At 48.5% G+C, this 19,040-nt stretch overlaps 5 protein-coding genes across 5 annotated transcripts; 2 read left to right on the top strand and 3 right to left on the bottom strand.

The window, feature by feature from the left end:
* Positions 1-5,793: 5,793 nt before the first annotated feature.
* On the bottom strand, positions 5,794-7,878 carry N7466_009521 (uncharacterized protein; the record flags this gene model as incomplete). Its single annotated transcript, XM_057168910.1, has 7 exons — positions 5,794-6,340; positions 6,404-6,529; positions 6,596-6,715; positions 6,786-7,078; positions 7,158-7,537; positions 7,610-7,674; positions 7,736-7,878. 7 exons carry the CDS (start codon positions 7,876-7,878, stop codon positions 5,794-5,796), a joined length of 1,674 nt encoding a protein of 557 aa, XP_057017616.1.
* A 1,206-nt stretch (positions 7,879-9,084) lies between these two features.
* On the top strand, positions 9,085-13,079 carry N7466_009520 (glycoside hydrolase family 18 protein; the record flags this gene model as incomplete). Its single annotated transcript, XM_057168909.1, has 5 exons — positions 9,085-9,580; positions 9,654-10,774; positions 10,867-12,200; positions 12,252-12,437; positions 12,503-13,079. The coding sequence occupies 5 exons, from the start codon at positions 9,085-9,087 to the stop codon at positions 13,077-13,079; spliced, it is 3,714 nt and encodes a 1,237-aa protein (XP_057017615.1).
* A 308-nt stretch (positions 13,080-13,387) lies between these two features.
* N7466_009519 (uncharacterized protein) lies at positions 13,388-14,869 on the bottom strand (the record flags this gene model as incomplete). Its single annotated transcript, XM_057168908.1, has 1 exon — positions 13,388-14,869. One exon carries the CDS (start codon positions 14,867-14,869, stop codon positions 13,388-13,390), a length of 1,482 nt encoding a protein of 493 aa, XP_057017614.1.
* Positions 14,870-16,718: 1,849 nt separating this feature from the next.
* Positions 16,719-17,142, top strand: N7466_009518 (uncharacterized protein; the record flags this gene model as incomplete). The annotated part of the gene is made up of 3 exons (XM_057168907.1): positions 16,719-16,808; positions 16,879-17,017; positions 17,114-17,142. 3 exons carry the CDS (start codon positions 16,719-16,721, stop codon positions 17,140-17,142), a joined length of 258 nt encoding a protein of 85 aa, XP_057017613.1.
* Positions 17,143-17,700: 558 nt separating this feature from the next.
* N7466_009517 (60S ribosomal protein uL16) lies at positions 17,701-18,741 on the bottom strand (the record flags this gene model as incomplete). Its single annotated transcript, XM_057168906.1, has 3 exons — positions 17,701-18,154; positions 18,245-18,420; positions 18,697-18,741. 3 exons carry the CDS (start codon positions 18,739-18,741, stop codon positions 17,701-17,703), a joined length of 675 nt encoding a protein of 224 aa, XP_057017612.1.
* Between the last annotated feature and the right edge of the window lie 299 nt (positions 18,742-19,040).

Raw genomic sequence — 19,040 nt, 5'->3', positions numbered from 1 at the left:
CCCATTAGTTAGTAATTAATGACGGTACTATTACTGTTCTATACCGCCAGTAACGGGTTTCCTCGTGCGATCTGCACTGCCCCTTCCGGTTTGTCCCATACTATTTCCCGCTTCCGTTGACACTATTTCCTGTTACTTACGGGTCCCGGTATCAGTCGAACGCCACGCAATCCAGAATCGTCCATGTTCATGAACCTTCCAGACATTCCACCCTTGGGAGGTGACAGAAGACCCTGGATCAATCTACCGGAATTTGGGAATTTTGGAAAAATGACGAGCTTCATTGTCAATGAGATTTGCCCATTGTCTATCTGAATGACGGAGTCCAATTTCAAAATGAGCCTTATCTACAACTAATGGAGTCTTTCCCATTTCTTTCCCCCCCTAATTCCCCATACGTGATCGACGGACCAACTCAATAAGGACCCAAGATACAAGTTGGTCCCAAGGTTTCCAAACTCTCATTCCCAGGAAAACCAAACTCTGGGACCTGCAGTCCAGAATGGTCGTTCTATTTCCCCCAAGCAACGGCAGTGGCAGGGGAGATGGAAAGCGTGCCAGCAGCCGGAGGGGGGTCAGAATGGCCGAGCCAGGCTACACTATTCGCGGCCGAGGGCGGATCAAGGTGGCGCACTAACCTGCATGTGTCGCAATCCGCAGCGGAGTCTGGGGCAACAGCCAATCACAAAACGCCCAAACATGCACTATTTCCAGCGTGCATGACGCCATGGATGAGTGATGGCGTGATGTCTTTTCATTGGTGACCCACCCACTCCCCTACTGCAGGCCCCGGAGTCTCTTTGCCGGGGCCTGTTGGGCGTTGAAGGTTAGGTTAGGTTAAGTTGAACCTGGTTGATACTTCCGCAGGTACGGAGTACGGATTACGGGAGTCAAGGGGTGAGAATTGAAGGAAAGGGGGGGCTGAATTTTAGCATCAAAAAAAAAATTAATCATACTAATATATAAAATTTATAAAATAAAATGAAAAACATAACGGAGTATCCGTGCCATGCATGACTTCCCTCTCTAGGTAATTACTTCATCTGGCCCCCCCGGAACAAAAGCCATGATGCCAAATGGCTTAAACCAACTACGTAAACACCTCCTGGGTACTCCATACGCGCCCATAATCCTGGCAGGGCCCTGGAAGTTCTGGGCTTTTTCCTGTGCTATTCTTGTGTTCCTGGTACGTGTTCCAACAAGGAGATTCGTGCGTGCACCCAAGGTCCCCACTCCGGTTTTTTTCCTTCTTTTTTGGGGAGCACGAAGACACCACGTTGAGACCTTTTGGCGCGCGGGATTTTTGAGACAGCAAAGGTGGCAGATACAGGTGTACTTTTTGCGGGGGGTCAATCAGGGGAGGTCATGCTGATCTCGATTTCAGTGGAGCCACTTTCCCTCTTTTTGTTCCTAAAGGGGACACGTACCTCCAGGAGAGGGGGAAAGATCCCGAATGGTGTAAAGTAAAGCCCAAGTACAGGCCAAGTAGCATCTACATGCCTGATATGTGTACCTTGCACACTCTGCGTTGGTCTTAGACACTCACGCAGCTACATGTGCGCACACGGGTCTTTGTCCCGAGATCCAGCGGTGTAGCTGGAGGAGCTGACCGCTCTCCTGCAAGGACAAACCTTGCAGCCGAAGCAACTTGAGTCGAGTCCCAAGTGGCACGACTGATCTTTTTTTTTCTCTTTTTTTCTCATGACGTGGTTTCACATCACGCGATAGGTTCCCCAAACACCATTAAATTGATTTTCATTATTTCATTATTTGATTATTTTAGCTGATATTGAGGTGATCGTTTGGAGATGATTAAATTTTCAATAGTCGAATCAGATATGTCGATCGGGTGTATCGGGTCTATCAATGGAGAACGGTTCTGTGCTTGTTTGGGTTACGTGCATGATGCCATCCGCAATTACCATGACAATGCAGTCGTGCACGGCTCAGCTCATGATCTCCCCCTCCATCATTCAAAATTTATAGACCATGTTTCTACATGTGGAGGACAGTACGAGCATCCTTAGTCTTGCTGCAAGTGTGTTTCGTCATGTTGGATCAGTATCATCTATATGCACGACCGGCGGTAGTCTCAAGTTTACAGGCAATAGAAATGCGCCGAGAAATGCAATGCGACCGCCGACCGACCATTATCAAACTCTGAACATTGAAGTTCCAATGTTCAGAAACTTTAGCATATACAAACTTCCACTCTCCTCGAAGCCCTTTTGCCGAGTTGAAAAGACCTGATGATCCATCCATTTCCGTTTTTGGTGAGGCATATCTGAGAACGGTTTACATGAAGTTACAGATCAGATCCTTATTGGAGGCCCAAGGGTCAAGGATAAGGCGGCTAAGCAAGCAGAACTCATTATTTTCTTATCTTGTGGGTCGTATGTACCTAACTCTTAAGTTTACACTCTAATAAGTACTCTAAGTACTCTTCAGTCCCGATTGCGGTACTTATCTAAGTTATCTCTAAAATTCCGACCAAGTTAACCATGGATAAGCCTGATAAGAGACTTGGAGGAAAAATACAACCACTAAAATTGTTTATCATTTTGAATCATCTGTACCCCGCACGATCGTCATTCCAAAGTCATCTCCGGACAAATTCATTAGTTGGATTTGCAAGGGAGATATGATGTGCAACGGGTGGCTACCGATTGAGAAGGAATATTTGGAGAAAATTGGATAAAAAAATACAAAACACAAAAAACATAAAAAAGCAAAAAATAAGAAAGAAAAATAGAGTCTATCATGGCCTTGTTGATAGCACTTTGGGTAACACACTGCTGGGGGACTTCCGACAGGGTCTGCAGAGTAAAAAAAAAAAAAGTTACATAAAAACACATGTAGGTTATAGAGATGTCATGTATTCCCTAATAACATTTGAAACTGGCAATTTTTCAAATATTGAAGGAACAATGAGATCACCTATATTTTAATCTAATCTATGGTGGTTTTCATTATCTCCCATTCATAGTTAGCGCTCTCCCCAGAGTTTAGTGCCTCGTGTTTTCTTCCTTATGATCTTAACCGGGGGTGTCCGGTGCCCACTTATACTAACCATCTTGAGAATGGCGCCAAAGTATGAGAAAAAGATTGGCGTTTCACAGTCGTACCAGTCAACTGGGATCAAAGTCACCCCCGGATTTTGGTCTTGAATGTAGACAAAAGAAAACATGGACCATTAGCTTTCTCTCACTTTTTTTCTTTTTTTAAAACTTTCACTATTGTCTGCCTTAAAATTATTCCTTTACACTATTGGGTGGTGGTCCGCCAGTCGGTATTCAGTTGCGTTGGGCGATGCGCTGAATGCGTCCACATCATTCTCGGTTGCCACGGACTATCGATATGCAGACACATGTCCAGTACTGCCATTCGACATGCGACCTGCAACATGCGGCATTCCCCACACCTCCTGAAGACCACCCAATTTATTGTCTAATCTAATCCGATCTCGGACAGGCCTGAAGGAAAAAGAGTCGCGACGGTGCGGAGATATTATTCATATGCGGGCCCTGAAGTCATATTGATATCATCTTGCCTTCGAAGCTGATGATCCCGAGGTCAACATTCCCAACTCCGGGGTATGTCGCTCCGGTGCATATTTGATTTCGTAGCCTGGTCGTACAATACAACCCGTTGCAGCTTATATCTTCCAAGTGCGATTTGAAAAGTGACGATATACGTGCATGTACACAATACGCATAACCCACCTACCGTAGAGCCAGTTTGGTCGCGTTCGAAATCTCGATGTGGGCGGCACTCCGACGTCTAGGTGGAGTCACCTATGAAGTCATGTCGACTATCAGGGGACATTGATTGCATGATTGAAGAAACGAAACAAATTCTCCGTGCTAGTGTTCGTAATCGCGTGTCGGATCGTATTTGGTCTAGTGTCATGCTATCCGGACGTTACCTATACCCAAGTGCTTCAATTGGTTCCCAGTGATGGGATGGGGGCTATCGGGGTCAATACGTAGCTCAATCTGCAAACAATCATATTGCGAGATTACCCGACTGATAGCAAAGATAGTCCATTGGACCAATTGGATACACGCATATCCTCGATGATATGCGACTGCGACTCTTCATTGTGGTTGCTGAGATCATTGATCCTCCTTTGTCACCAAGCACGTGCGCTATCTCATAAACGAAATCCAAGATAACCATTGGAGGCAACAATCTTGTCGCCTGAAATTTTGGACATCCAGATATGAGTGATGAGACCGAGAGGAGTCTCTACCTCTATTAGGATCTAATTGGTCAGCTCCAAAGTGCAAGGCCAAAGCCTCATTCTGAATAATATATATTCAATTATGTCCTTGGTACCAACAGAAGACATTCAAATGTTACGTTGCCAGCGCATCCTGTCAAACTGAAGGAGAAGCAGACTTGGCAGAGGCAACATCCCGGGGACCTAAACATTCGATGAGACGACGCTCTGTGTCCGGGTCTCGCCAGATCCGCTTTTCTGAGATCGAAGACTTCTCCAACCACAGACGCGGAATGGTTGTGTGGCAGAGATCAAGTCCACAATCGGGTCGGTATCTGCAATGTCTCCTCTCGACTTTTGTCTCGAACTTCGCGACTGAGATATATCGATTGCCCAACACTATGTGTCTCGAGTGTAGGGAGCTACTGCGGCCATGGTTAGAACATGTTGTGAGTATCTGGATGAGCTCACCTCTTCCTCAAGCGGCTCCAACAGTCTTAAATTCGAGGAAACGTTGATGTCAGGCACACCTCGCGTTTCTCAATAAGCCTGTGGATGTCTAGATCGATCAGCCCCGTGTGTCCTAATGGGATGATCTATCCACTCTCTGAAGCATCTCTGCTGTATATCACCACCGTCTCAATGGTGTCGGGAACATTGAGTCCTGGGATAGTTGAAGACACGATTGCTGAAAAGACCAAGTGGAAAGTCACGTCTGGTTTGCGTGTCGTTGCATTGCCAATTCTCATGAATGGGGAGAGATTTGGGGGAGGACGTGGGGAGGACGTGGGGAGGACGTGGGGAGGACGCGTTGATGCTCTAATGAGGCACTTTTCGGCTTGGATGATCAAACACGATTGACATCACAATAGCACATTAGATGTGATCTGAAAATAGATGGTCTACCAACCGATAGCTTAGCGACACGCAACACGAACGGCTTAATGGCACATTGAGAACGCTGCACGAGAGGTTCAAATCGTAAAAACTCGCCCGCCGCCTTACAAGTTGCCGAGAAACCGATGCACGCCGGTGTCGCGTTATGAGAAAACCTGTGTGTTAAAAAATGAAGCCTTACTTCTCAGGCTGTAACCTCTTAAGAGGTATATTTTTCTTTACCTTGTGTTTTGAAGATAAATTAATAAGCTGTATAAGAGGTATATGACTACCCCTGGGTAGATAATTAAGCGAGAGCTATGCTCGTGCGGATATCCGCAAAATATCCTCATATCATCATTGAGGATGTGGTATTGGGCCTAATATCCAACGGAGAGGATATGCCGCAGTCAAAAGTCTACATACACATGTGCAGTATAGGACACTAAGTGCAAGCACCACTATAGCAGCTTGATCCAGAACAGTAGTCACTAGTGCTTCCACAGTAACCAGATGTGGAACAACATGTCCCAAACTGGGTACCAGTGCAGGTCTTGTTTCCAGCAAAGTTCGGGCCACATTCTCCATTAGTGGACGGGCCGCCATTATCAGTGTCACAACTGCCAGAGTAGCAATTCCCTGCACCACAATAGGTCGTGCCATTGCCGCAGTAGCCCTGTGTCTATGGTCAGCGACTATACTGGATAGGAAGTATGCGCATGAAGAGATATCGCATCACTTACGTATATACTGCAGCAGTTTCCGAACTGGGGAATACAAGTCGTACCCCCATAATCAGGCCCACAGGTGCCGTCTGACGTCGCCGTGCCGTTGGTTGTGGTGACACAATAATCTGAACCGGTTCCGCAGTAGCCAAATGGCGAGCAGCAGTCGCCAAACGCGCTTCCTTCGCAGGTTACCCCTGGAGGGCACGTACCGTCCTTCGAAGCTGTCTGAGCTGTGACAGGGGCGATGCAAATGTCGTAATTAAGCCACAGGTTGCCGCAGGTGGAGTTAAGATACGTGTTGTACTCTTGCAACTGGCTGAAGTTCAGGCCGAAGCGCAAGTCAATGGTAGAACAGTCGTCGCCGGCTACAACGAGATAGTATTCGCCACACTCGTCGATGGTTCCGCTTTGGGTCGGGTAGGCTGCAGTGGTTGATGTGTAGTAAGTAGCCTGGCCGGTTGCGCCGGGCGCCGTGATGGTCGCGTTGGGTTTAAGAAAAGTTCCTCCAGGAGCACTTTTTTCTCGCTGGTTAGCTTCATGGGTGTTTCTATATTGTCTTCAATGATCTGAGACTTACCCTTTACAAACACGCTGTCCTGGTGCAACACCTGAACAACTTCCCTGGATATTGCTGTTCCAGCTAAGGAATTGAGAGGTGGCTATGTCGTATGTCGAGTTGGAATATCTCGTGGCAAGATCGTCACTATTTTCACAGAGGTTAGCACAGATTATGGTATAATGGGTCACGCAACCGTTATCTCCTACATACCAACTTGGTCCATCCCAAACCGTATCGATCTCGCATGGAAGGGGGAAGCAGGTAGCTTCGTTGAAATAGCAAGCATCATCTCCAGTGACAACTCTAGCGTCACCCGTTGATATATTGTACCTAGTTGCCGCATGCAGCGTATTAGCAATCAGCCAGGTCTCCAACTAATGGGAGGGGTTTCCATTCATACATATCGCAAAGATCATTGCAGGTGAGCCAGTTCTGCAGCGGCTGCACCATTTGACCCAGGCAAGTCGCTGTAGCTACTGCGGAGGAACCTGTCGTCGTTGCGCCGGTTGTAGTAGTAGCAGTTGCCGTCCCTACGTATAAGGTAGAGGCTGAAGTGGTGTAAGGCAGCGTTGTTGAGCAGTTCGTTTGAACAAGGTCAAACTGGTCGATTAAATAATCTGTGAAATTTGTGACTGGCAGCCAGGGATTCAGGAGACGTTGGCGGTAGAGTTGCAAGAAGCACTCATTGCAGTACTACCAGTTCACTTCTAGTTAGTTGAAATTCTCGATGGCACAGGTGCACTTCATTTGTAGCTTGAGGAAGACCACATACCAATTCCTCGTCATATATATTGGTCAGAGCGGCCATCTCATCATCGATATCACTAACGTCAAAATCGGGATCGTCACATTGCGACGCGACTGTACTGTTGTCATCACCATCGGGGAAGCACATTGTTGGATCCCAACGAATATAGTCACTTCCTTGCCATGTCTGAGACTCAACAAAACACCAATTCGAGGAACTGTCCTGCATGCATACAAGATCGGAGTTAAAGGTAAATGTCAGTGGGAGCGCTCTCGCCTTGACCACGACATTGCCCTGGAGAGTAGTCTCTTCTGCACAGACTGTTTCAACATTGTCCTTCCAGGAACTCAAGGACGAAGTACAGTCTGTCGTGCAGAAATTCTCTACCTCAGAAGTCGTCCAAACTTTCGTTCAAAATATATTAACTTCACTTCTTCACTGACAAGCAAAAACATATCTAAACATGGCAGCCTTACAGTGGATGTCTGCCCCGTGGCCTAATAGGGCAATAGCTGTTCCATTACAAGAAACGGTGGTGTTCCTGTTTAGGTGTTAGAGGGATAAGACATTTTAGGGAGACTGAACTAGGTACAAGTACTCACAGTGCTGCAAGACACGTACTACTCAGAGAGAGCGCAGCAATCAAGGCGTCCGCATCATAATTTTCATATAGCGCAAAATCGGCCGCAACTGAAGTTGTCCAAGCCGTAAGCAGGACAAAACAGAGTCTCATGAAGGAGAACATTCTGTCCATTGAGTATGCAAGGAGCTAAGATGATCGAATTGCTCTTTGCACAAGGATAGGAATTTTGGGGCACTTTTCTTTCTTCCTCTCAACACGAAGCGCTCCTCGATGGCCAACGCCACCATTGTGTCGGCTTGCTCCTGCATAATGCAGGTACTAAGTAACTTCGGGTAATTCGGAAGTTAGAGCCTTGCGACCGCGGACTTGGTTTGCTTCCAGCTAGCCTGCACTAGTATACAAATGAGGTGGAGGCTCGGGATATCTTGCTCATTTGGTTACCGGCCCCGGGGGCCAGTGTTCTGCAGCCAATAGTCAAGGCGACATGCGGACCTCTTGCGGACCGGTCCGAGTGACTAACCTTTTTAGGATTAACCTATTCGGAGTGCACGTGCAGAGGCTCACTAACGCGAAAATTATAAGCGAATGATTGAGTAAAGAATTTTTCAAGGGTCCAGTTTAAGGGTCTCAGGGTCTAAGGGTCTAAGGGTCCAACGTTACATCTGAAGGATTCTTAAGAGGTTTCAGGTAAACAATGTCAAATTTTAAAAAAAACCCTCACAGATGCTTGTCGAACCAAAACCGAAGTTCCTACACGAGCCGTGCTATCATGGAGTTGATTGTAAAAGCAATTGCCCCAACATTTGAAAAGTAATGTTACAATACCTTATTCGACCTAGTACTGCTCTTAGCACGGCTACTCCTCCAAGCCATGTAACCTTCCATCAGACACTAGCCTACTTTCCACAGGCCCCTCTATTTCCGCCCCGGGGCCCGTCAAGCGAAGCGTTGAGTACGAGAACAACGATACATTCACGGTGGTCCGGATCTCCGTAGATTCCCAATTGCCAGGTACTTTTGGACTTCAGCCCTTAGCGCAAGCCATTGCCGGGTCCCTTCGGGAAACTAGCTTCTTGGGGTAATTTGGTTGTGGTTCGAGGTGCAGAAGGCCCCTGGCTTGCATTCACCATCAGTTCAATAATGTGTATGAAAAATAAATGGCGGCGGCGTGTGCCCGGCTTTTTGTCTTCTTTGCCGTCATTCCCGGCTATCCGGGTTAAAAGAAGTTGTACTCCTTTCTTCCCCACAGACTGGAGGCTGCTACGCCGCTGCTCCCAATACTTCAACAACAACAAAGGCCATATTGGCTCTTTGTTCACCAGTCCCTCATTGATACCATCTGCGTGTTGAGCTTGGGCAGCAGCTTCAATGCGAATTCTTCTGCCAGCGCTTCTTGCTCTCGCAAGTTGCGGGATTTCCCAAGGCCATACACAGCACCATAGCCATGGGAAGCGCAACAACGCAACACAATTGCCAGAGTTTACATCATCGCCTCAGTTGCCCAAGAACTCTTCTTCGGCTCTGCGGCCTCTCTACGAGGCTTATTCGAAGAGCAAGCCCAAGTTCGAGAACGAGGCCCTCATCCGGCAATTGTCTCAGCATCTAGGGGAAAGAATTGACAACCTTGACTATGACTCTGGCTCTCTGAGCAAACGAGACCTTCCCACAGGCACTTGCGCACCTGGAGTACCTTGCACAAATGGAGCATGTTGTTCCAGCACTGGCGTTTGCTCCTATGCCCCCTCGAGTTGCGGGGCTGATGTCTGCATTTCCAACTGCGACGCGAAAGCTCCTTGTGGCGAATACGCGAACCCCGACAATGCAACGTGCCCTTTGAACGTGTGTTGTTCGCAATATGGATTTTGTAAGTCTTGCTATTTCAAGTCTGCTGGGGCATTTCATATTCTTCGGACCAAAAGCTGACTTGTTTTAATCAGGTGGCAGCACCGATGACTTCTGTGGCACTGGTTGTCAGGAGGGATATGGCGGCTGTGGAGATGCTCCGACTCCTTCTTGCTCTAGTGGTAGCAGCTCTGCAAGTGCGCGGCGCATTGGGTACTACGAGAGCTGGGCAACGGAGCGGCCTTGTGATGTGTTTACACCTGAAGACCTCGAACTGACGGGTCTAACGCACATCAATTTTGCTTTCTCCTTCTTCGATCCATCTACTTTCCAGATCTCACCTATGGACTCAAATGCGGCCTCCCTTTATTCTCGCTTCACAGCACTCAAGTCAAAGCAACCAGGACTGCAGGCTTGGCTATCAGTCGGCGGCTGGTCTTTCAACGATGCGACGAATACGCCAGACACTCAGCATGCCTTCAGTGACATGGTCGGCTCCTCGGCAAATCGCCAGGCCTTCATCACTTCACTGCGGAATTTCATGCAGACATATGGCTTTGACGGTGTGGATATTGACTGGGAGTACCCTGCTGCCGACGATCGAGGTGGTGTTGCAGCCGATTTCTCCAACTTCCCAACCTTCCTGGCTGAATTGAGGGCCTCATTCGGAAGCGCATTGGGAATTAGTACCACATTGCCATCTTCATATTGGTATCTTCAGCATTTTGACGTTCTGAACATGGAGCCTAGCGTCGACTGGTTCAACTTCATGAGCTACGACATCCATGGCGTCTGGGACTCCAGCAACAAGTTCACGGGGCCTTACATCCGTCCGCATACCAATCTTACTGAAATTAACGACGGTTTGTCCCTGCTGTGGAGAGCCGGAGTTGACTCATCCAAAGTTGTGCTTGGGCTGGGCTGGTACGGGCGTTCCTTTACGCTCGCTGATTCGTCTTGCACCACGCCTAATGGTGTATGCCAGTTCACCACCGGTGGTAATGCGGGAGCGTGTACACAGTCATCCGGCACGCTTTCCAATGCGGAGATCAAACGTCTTCTAGCGGCTGGAACGGGAACCGAATCATATGATGCCACTGCTGGAGTCCGCTGGCTCACCTTTGATTCGAACCAGTGGGTAAGCTTCGACGATGGAGTGACAATGCAGCAGAAGATTACCTTCGCGAATAGCCAGTGTCTTGGCGGTGTCATGATTGTAAGAGAACACCTTTTATCCCAGTCACCGATTCACTTCCTTCCTTCGTTTCTTATCTTTTGGGAAATAATCTAACCAAGGCTTCCTTCCAGTGGTCAATCGATCAGGACAACACAGCTGGCGAAAGTATGAACGACCTAATGGGTATCGGTACAGCAAACGGAGTGTCAGAGGCAGCTGCCGCTTCATTCAAGGAGCAGATGTCCAATGCCACGCTGCAGAATGCCGTTGCCTCGAGCTGCTACTGGTCCCTATGCGGAGACACCTGTACGACCGGATATTTCGATGTAACTGACGCCCGCGGCCAAATTGCCGGCTATCAGTCGAGCCCCGTATGCTCTCCAGGCGAATCCCAGACACTATGCTGCGCTCCAGGCACTTCTATGGGCACCTGTCAATGGGAAGGTTGGAGAGGCGTGGGAATGCCATGCTCACCAGCATGCTCTGACCCCGACGCTACCATTGTCGCCCGTAATACCAACTCGTATGTAGTGAACGACGGAGGTCAGCTTGAAGATCTGACCTGCACTGGTGGCTATCAAGCATATTGCTGCACAGGATTTGTTCCTTCGTCGCTCACCAATTCAGGCAACTTGAACCTCTATGGCCAGACGACTACTACGGTCAGCAAGAGAGACGGTTCGAAGAATGGCCTCGTTCTCTATGCCGGTGGCAGCGCAGTTGAAAAGCGAACAGGCTTGATCGTGGTAGCCGGCGAATTGGGAGCTCTCTGCCTCGCTGACGCCATCCCGTCAGCCCTTGGAGCACTTGTCACTTTCGGCCTATCCCTTGCTGGGGAGGGGGTAATATGCGCTGCTTCCGCCCTTGCCGGCCTTGCTTCTGCGGCCATCATCGGGTGGTCAATTCTTTCCAGCATAGGTGGGTGGCTTTTCGGTGGATCTCCATCTAAACCCAACGTTGGCGTCCCGACAACAGTAGCGGGCCGATCTTCGTATGGCCAGTGGCAGATTCTCGACTTCAGCGGCGGCACTACGACTAGTACCTGCGATTGTGCGGTCACATATACGTGTAGATATGGCATGGGTTGGGATGAGATTTGTGATAACCAAAGATGGGGAATTAACAAGCTGCTCAACGGAAGGACCGTCTATCAGCCATTGCCCACGAGTCGCGCTGCCGGTGCTAACCAAGCACTATGGAGAGGCCAGCGCATTTCGGCCTACCGATCCGCGGCCCAAGTAAAGCTCCTGGGCTCAAGATATCGATGTGAAGTTGATGAGTTTCCTATGGGTAACCTGGCGGAATCGGGGAATAAGGCCCCGCAAGCTTGCCGTCTCGTTAACGGTCCTGCGAATGGGAATCAGGGAAATGATTTTAAGATGTGGAAATGGGCGCAGTGGCAACCTTGCTCGGCGTACCGCTCTACTGTGTGTAAAATTAGTGACGATGGGCCGCCTGCAACCTGGTATGTAAAACCGAATCTTCCTTCATGAGAGTATATCTGATCTTGAAACAGGGCGTTTGGACCACTGGCCGCGGGTCGCGGTAGTGGCAGTGGAAAACACTTCATCGATGCTTATGGTTTTGACGATCAAACAGCCGGCTCGTCTTGCTGGGCTACATACACTTATACTGATTCGCCTGGAGTTATCAGCACCTCCACGGTTGTTGACCATGGCTTTCGCGTTCTCGACGATGATCCGTATGTGTTCCTCTTCCAACCTGACTATGTATTCAAAGTATAGCTGACAAGGCGGTGTTAATAAGCATGTACGGTAACGCCTATGGATGGCCTCGACAGTCCTGGCGCGTCAATCCAGCCCCGATCGCGAGCCAGCAATACCGGCCTTATGACTCGCAACCGTCCGTTTTCCAGCGAAGAGACCTTCTCGGCAACGGCACATGGTCTGAGGAAGATAGCGACCCCGCTGGCGTCTGCCACGCAGACCTCAGATTACTTGGCAATGGCAAAGAGGATGTCTATCCTGACCTTGATTATGATAATCTCCTCTTTGTCGATCTGGAAGGCAACCCTGTCGACGGTCGGACATGTAATGTCATCTACGAAGATGATGACCCGCACTCCGAACTGCGTCTCATACTGAACGAGGAGGGGCATGTTGTGGACATGTATATGGGTGACGCAGAGGCTGGTTCGTGGACAAGAGAGGCGCTCAAAGGTTCCAAGTCGGACACAGTGACTGTTGATCCCACCACCGTCACTGTAACGACGGGTGTTGCGGCGGGCAGTGAGTCTCGGCCCACGTTCCCTGCCAGTACGATTGGCGTGCAGACGGGATCGGGAACTTTAGTGACACCGGCGCCGTATGTGTACGGTCTTTGACAGCATCGAACATGCACATGTGTCAATGATGAACGAAACTTTGGAAGCTATGGGGTTAGAATTATATCATTTGATAGTATGACAGGCTCTTGGCAGGGTTGGGAAATATCTGAAGAAAATGGAAGGGTCGAGACTAAATTTGTAAAAAAATCATACTTGGGTAGGGAATTGGCTAGTATCTTCAAATATGGCTGATTTCTTATGGTATTGCATATCCCTCCTCGACCCTGTGGTACATAGTACTCCATTTCCGCAAAATTGAGCTCAGAAATCCTCTCCGGATGGTAGGCAGAATGGCACTGGAATATCTACCATGTGGGTGGAATATAATAATCCTCCCAGTGGTCGGACTCAGCATCTTTGAAGGTATCAATTGTACCTTCTACTCCATTCGCTCCAACAGACCAAACGCCTTTTTCAATCAGCTTACGCCAACAACCTAATAAACGCTCCAGGCGCTGGGGGCGGTAGTAGTCACCACCAAAAGGCTTATAACCATGCTGAAAGAGCTCTGAAAAGCGTCCCCTGTCAACAAGGGACCCATCGCTTTTCCGTGCGCCCACGGTCTTATCCCGATCATCATTAAAGGTGAACGGAAGTAACAGCCGAAATCCCTCCTCCGCCACGTCAAGGCCGTTTCTCTCCACTGCCTCGGTATACAGGCCTGCAGAGACACGGGATGGTGTACATGTTTCGCTGGATGTGGAATAGAAGTCTGACTGTAAAAATGGAGATGTTGTTCTTGTAAGCTGGATAGGACGTTGATCGCCTATGTCAGCCGGGAAAAGACACACTGGCGGTATAGTGTACTCAGAGCGGGGTAATATACTGAATGGCTGCGCTGCCATAAATCCAGCTAAGTCAGCTGGGGGTAAAAGAAGGCCAGGAGCGATGTAGCGGAACTGAGGCCGCCTTGCGCGTATCAGAAACGAATACGCAAAGGAAGGATTAGGCACCGAAGCAGCATCTAGGACACTTGATATGACCAGCGGCTCTGAATTATCCGCATCAGTCCCGGTTAGTAGTGGGTTTGACGGCTGCGAAACACGCGCCTCAATGGCCTGACACAGCCGATCCCACTCGGCAATACATGTGATAACCTGGGCGTCGCTATAAGGCCGCCACTCCCAGGGCCCAATCTTCTCGAAGTCGAACAAGGCTGGCTCTTCATGAGGCGAAGCCACAACTTTTCCAACATGAATAAGGTCGATCCAGTTGGTGAGTAGTGTCTCTAACGGGTTCCAAACGTGTTTACTACCCTCCACTGGAAACCCAATGTCATATTCATCAAGATGCATGAAGCTCGCGACTCGGTGGAGGCCTTGGTGGTAGATAATACCGCCATCACTATCCACAGCCGATAAGCCCCCTTCGACGGCGTATAAGCGTACCAGGCTGTCAACGGGCTGATCTTGAAGATCGGCTACATCTTCCTCGAAAAGCCTTGATGGCCCATCGATACCCCATGCAAAAACCGAGAATGGGAGATATTCGTGAGGGTTATCAAAATGAAAAGGGGACATGATAGCGGTGTCAAAGAATGCCACCAGTGACGGATGGAGCCTTGCACGACAAGCCTCGGCTTCATCTTCATCACCGGAGCCCGTGAAAAAGTTATTGTTGGCATCCAGAGTTTCCAGTGGGCGGCCTTCAGCGAGCCAGGCATATTGGATCAGGTAGTTATGTAGAGCTGCACATCGTGTGTAGTCCATTCCTTCAAGATCATCTCGTGGAGGGTTATCTGGCCTGACAAGCAGGCTGGTGATATCCGGAAGTTGAGAAAAATCCATTGAAATAAAAATGGAGTGTTTGTCAAATGGGTACAACTGGAGGCCCGAGGGGAATGGATCCCATAAAGTACTAAGCCCCGCAAAGGCCTAGTCTGAAAGCGGTAGGTGGGCGGTCAAGACAGGTAACAAATTAGCCATTGTTTCCAACCGTCTCTCTGCCTTTAAACGCGTTGCTAAGTTAAATCAATTATTCCTCCTCTCTTGGGCTTACCTGTAGGAGAGGTCTATACGTACCTTAGGTGTGTTCCGCAATCGTACCGTTGCCCAAGTCCTCCAGGCCTTACACGGGCTCGGATCTTTAGGCGTACATTTGAAGATCATCCTGGTCACATTGTGGTCAATTTCAGAGTAATTTTACGGGTCAGAGGATCACTTTTCTTGTTGTAGTAGTCAACAGCAAACACACTCAGTGAGCGTTCAGTGGGCCTTACATAGTGGTCACGTGGCTATGTTGTGTAGCTCACTGAGCCCGGGCTGAGATTTACTCAGCGCTTGAGTAAGCCTGAGTCTGAGCGCCCTCGTAAACATTGAAAGCGGCGGCAGCCAAGATAGGAAAGCCACCCGTCGTGGAAAAACACTACTAACTAGTAGTAGTCACCTAGTAGCTTCCCCCGTAGACATCCTAATGTTAGGACTGAACTGTAAACTCCAATCAATCTCCAGGCTGAAGCTCAGAAAGAAGGATCAATTCAACATTTGAAATGTTCACGAATGTATCCCACGCATCAATCAATTGCTCGTGTTTGTTGGGGTTTTTATTTCAATCAATCAATTGATGCGGTGGATATATATTGCGGACATACATGCCCTCCAGATATCCAGAAATACACATGTGCATATAATGTTCTAACACCCAATGGTACATATACATACATTGATTCAAATGTTCGAATGTTCAATGTTCAATTTGAAATTTGAAATTTGAAATTTTTGGCTGAGCCTCAAGGTTAGAGTATGTACACCCGAGGTTCCAAATTAGTTATCAATTCAATTCTCCTTCAAAGGTGATACCTGCAGTTTGATCTTATCGATGGATGATGCATGGACCGATCATCGCGATGTGGATCCAAGGGTTGAACCCCCTAATCGGGTCAGTGGCATTCTGCCCTGCAACATTGAACAACACTGTAAACATTTGAAACATTGAAGTTCCAGCAATTGATTAACTTAATTAATCGAAGATCTCTGACTCCCCCTCAGTGGCCCAGATTACTACCAGGATTAATTCAGAATGCATAAATTGACCATCAATTGGCATCCGTGACCAAATTTTAAGTAGTGTTGACTAGTACTTAAACAATGTGTGGGTAGTAACATCACAAAATCGCCACAAAATGTGATGCGCCACACAAGAACCAAGGAGATATACCGGATAACACATTAGATCCAATCGAAGATAACAATGGTGAATGAGGGGCTCTCAATCGGAAAGTAAACATATCAATTGCGATAGATTCCACCGTTGACGTAGCAGAGAACAATGTGGACATCGACACGCCCCATAAAATATGACGGTGGTGGCAGATGAAAGCCTCAATTATGGAAGATGATCATCTCTCCAAGCCCAATCCTGCACTACGGATCTGATTGATCTCCCCCACATTCCCTCCAAGGTTTGATCTCATACCGGCCATCACCCCGGCACCATGGTTTATTTGCCCAATACTACCATCAGCTTGAATGGAATGTGAGCCCCCCCCACCAAAGATCGAAGATATAATGCCCAACCATGACCCTGATCAGGTCTTAGCAAACTTGCAACTCCCTATTTACCTAAATTATCCCGCATCTCAAAAAGTGCTTCGCTTTCAGCCCTACGCTTTAATACAATAATACCCTCCAAATCAACATGAAGCTTTCTATCTTCGTTCCTCTGGCTACATTCCTTGCCTTCTTCGCCGTCGCCGAAAAAACAGACGAAACCGCTAGTTTGTGTCTTGTGAGCGCACCATGATAACATTAAAGACAAACATCAAGACTGCTTTTGCTAATGGATCCTGTTTTATCAGAACCAATGTCTGAATGAAGCCGCTTTGGTGGCTGGTTGCACATCCCAATGGGACCATGACTGTACCTGCCCGAGTAAAGCGTTCAAGGATACCCTGGGGACTTGCGTGACAGATATTTGCACATCGGCAGACTTGGAAGGTATGTTCTTGTTAGGAATGTTCAAATGAAGTTGACAGGAGCTGACGTAATGGTGATTGATAGAGGCGAAGAAATTACATGAAGAGCGTTGCTCAGATAGCAAAGATTCTGGCGACGACGCTTAAGTGGGGACATGCTCAAAATAATCCTTAATTTCTAATGATATATGTTTCATAATACGAGTTTCTTATGATTCAAATGATGGTTTCTCTTGTAGAGATAAGAACTTGAAGTTGTTTAGTCTAGGCCACAAGATTGGTTAGATCTTAGATAGAGGCCTTGCGTGAAACTTGTCCTTACTGTAGCTTGAGAAAACCTCTGGCATGGTGGGCCGGCCGTAAAGAACATCGATCGAGGCCCCGAAGGGCCTAGACGCTGTTGCTCAGTGTCCAGCACTTGAGAGTTTTAACAATCAGGCTAACAGTCGTGCTGATCTGTTGGTGGGTCGTATCATTTCGTAGAGCAGAGTGAGCGGCAATTTGGGGAAAGGTTACAAGCAAGCTACGAAATATTACGATGAAAGACAAGAAAAATGAAGTAGACCCATGGAAAAACTCCATTGCGATTTGCACGAGACACAAGATATCAAGCTAGGTGGACAGGAACAACAGGAAGAAGGTTAAAAGGTCGGGAAATAATTTTTTTCGTTCTTGAATTCGTATTCTGAATCAACCCAAAACCATCTAAGCCTCCTGAGCCTGGTTCTCGTAGGCCTCGGGGAAGCGGCGCATGTTCTGCTCGATCTTTCCGTGACCAGTGAGGAACTGGACGTAAGCACCGTCCTGCTTGAGCTTACCCTCGTTGCGCATCTGGACGTAGTCCTCGCGGCGAACGGGAGTGAAACCCCAGTTCTTGGAGACAATGATCTTTTGGCGACCGGGGAACTTGTACATGGAACGGCGGAGGGCCTCGATAGCGGCGGCCTGGTTGGCGTCACGGGTGCGGACGGACAGGATAACCTGGCCAATGTTCACACGGGCGACAACACCCTGGGGCTTACCGAAAGCACCACGCATACCAGTCTGCAGACGATCGGCACCAGCGCAAGACAACATCTTGTTGATACGGACGACGTGGAAGGGGTGGACACGGACGCGCAGGTGGAAACCTTCCTTACCAGCGATCTTGACGAGGTACCTAGAAAGGTGGAATTGTTAGAATCTGACGGGTCGAGAGAAAAAGTAGAAAAGGCGGATCGTCAGTCGGACGTTGCGGGGATAGACGTACTTGTTGGCACAAATACGGGCGGCCTCGAGAGCCTCGGAGGACAGCTGCTCGTACTCGTTGGAGACAAGGTGGACACAGGTAGGGAAGTCGTCCACGTTGGCCTTCTTACGACCAAGATCGAAGATACGAATCTTAGGGTCGGGAACACCACGGTTGAACCGGGACTTAGGGTAGGGCTGTATGGCGGAGAGAAGCAGGTTAGCGATCGAACTTGTCAAGTCGTTCTTGAACTTCATGTGCCCATATTCCATCTTCCATCAAATCTGTAAAAAGATTTTCCCTCCCTCCCAGTAGGCGTAAAATCCCAGGGAACCTGAAGCTGGCCACCAAAATGTCGAGGTCGTGTTTCATTATCCGATGCGATCATGGTGCCTTCAGTATTCCCCTCCAACATTCCCCCACAACCGAGCTTCCGCACACAAAATTCAAGAGATCGAAATTCGGCAACGCACCTTGTTCTTGCAGTAACGGTAACATCTCGCGGGACGACGGGCCATTTTGAATGCTGGAAATTAGGCGGAGCACTTCCTGCGAACTGGGGATTGTTGAGTGTCGGTGGTGTCGAGGGGCCGAAGGGGAAAAGAAGAAAGTGCTCGGCGGGTCACGGGATTGTTTGATTTCCAAGCACCGCTGTGGCAAGGAGCCCTAAGCCCTAGTAGCGGACCAATCACACAACTCTCCGAGGGATCCACCTTTATGCTTCTCTTACAATTTGATTACTTAGCATTACGGGCAGCTCTCTCTCCAGTGGTACGATAGGTCCGATAACTGGTTTTACAGGGTTAAAAGTACGGCT

The sequence above is a fragment of the Penicillium verhagenii genome (genome assembly GCF_028828195.1).
Source record: "Penicillium verhagenii strain IBT 33310 chromosome Unknown utg000009l_segment0_segment0, whole genome shotgun sequence".
Taxonomy (NCBI): Eukaryota; Fungi; Ascomycota; class Eurotiomycetes; order Eurotiales; family Aspergillaceae; genus Penicillium; species Penicillium verhagenii.
The sequence above is the reverse complement of the archived record's forward strand: the minus strand, read 5'-3'. Positions and strand labels throughout refer to the sequence as shown.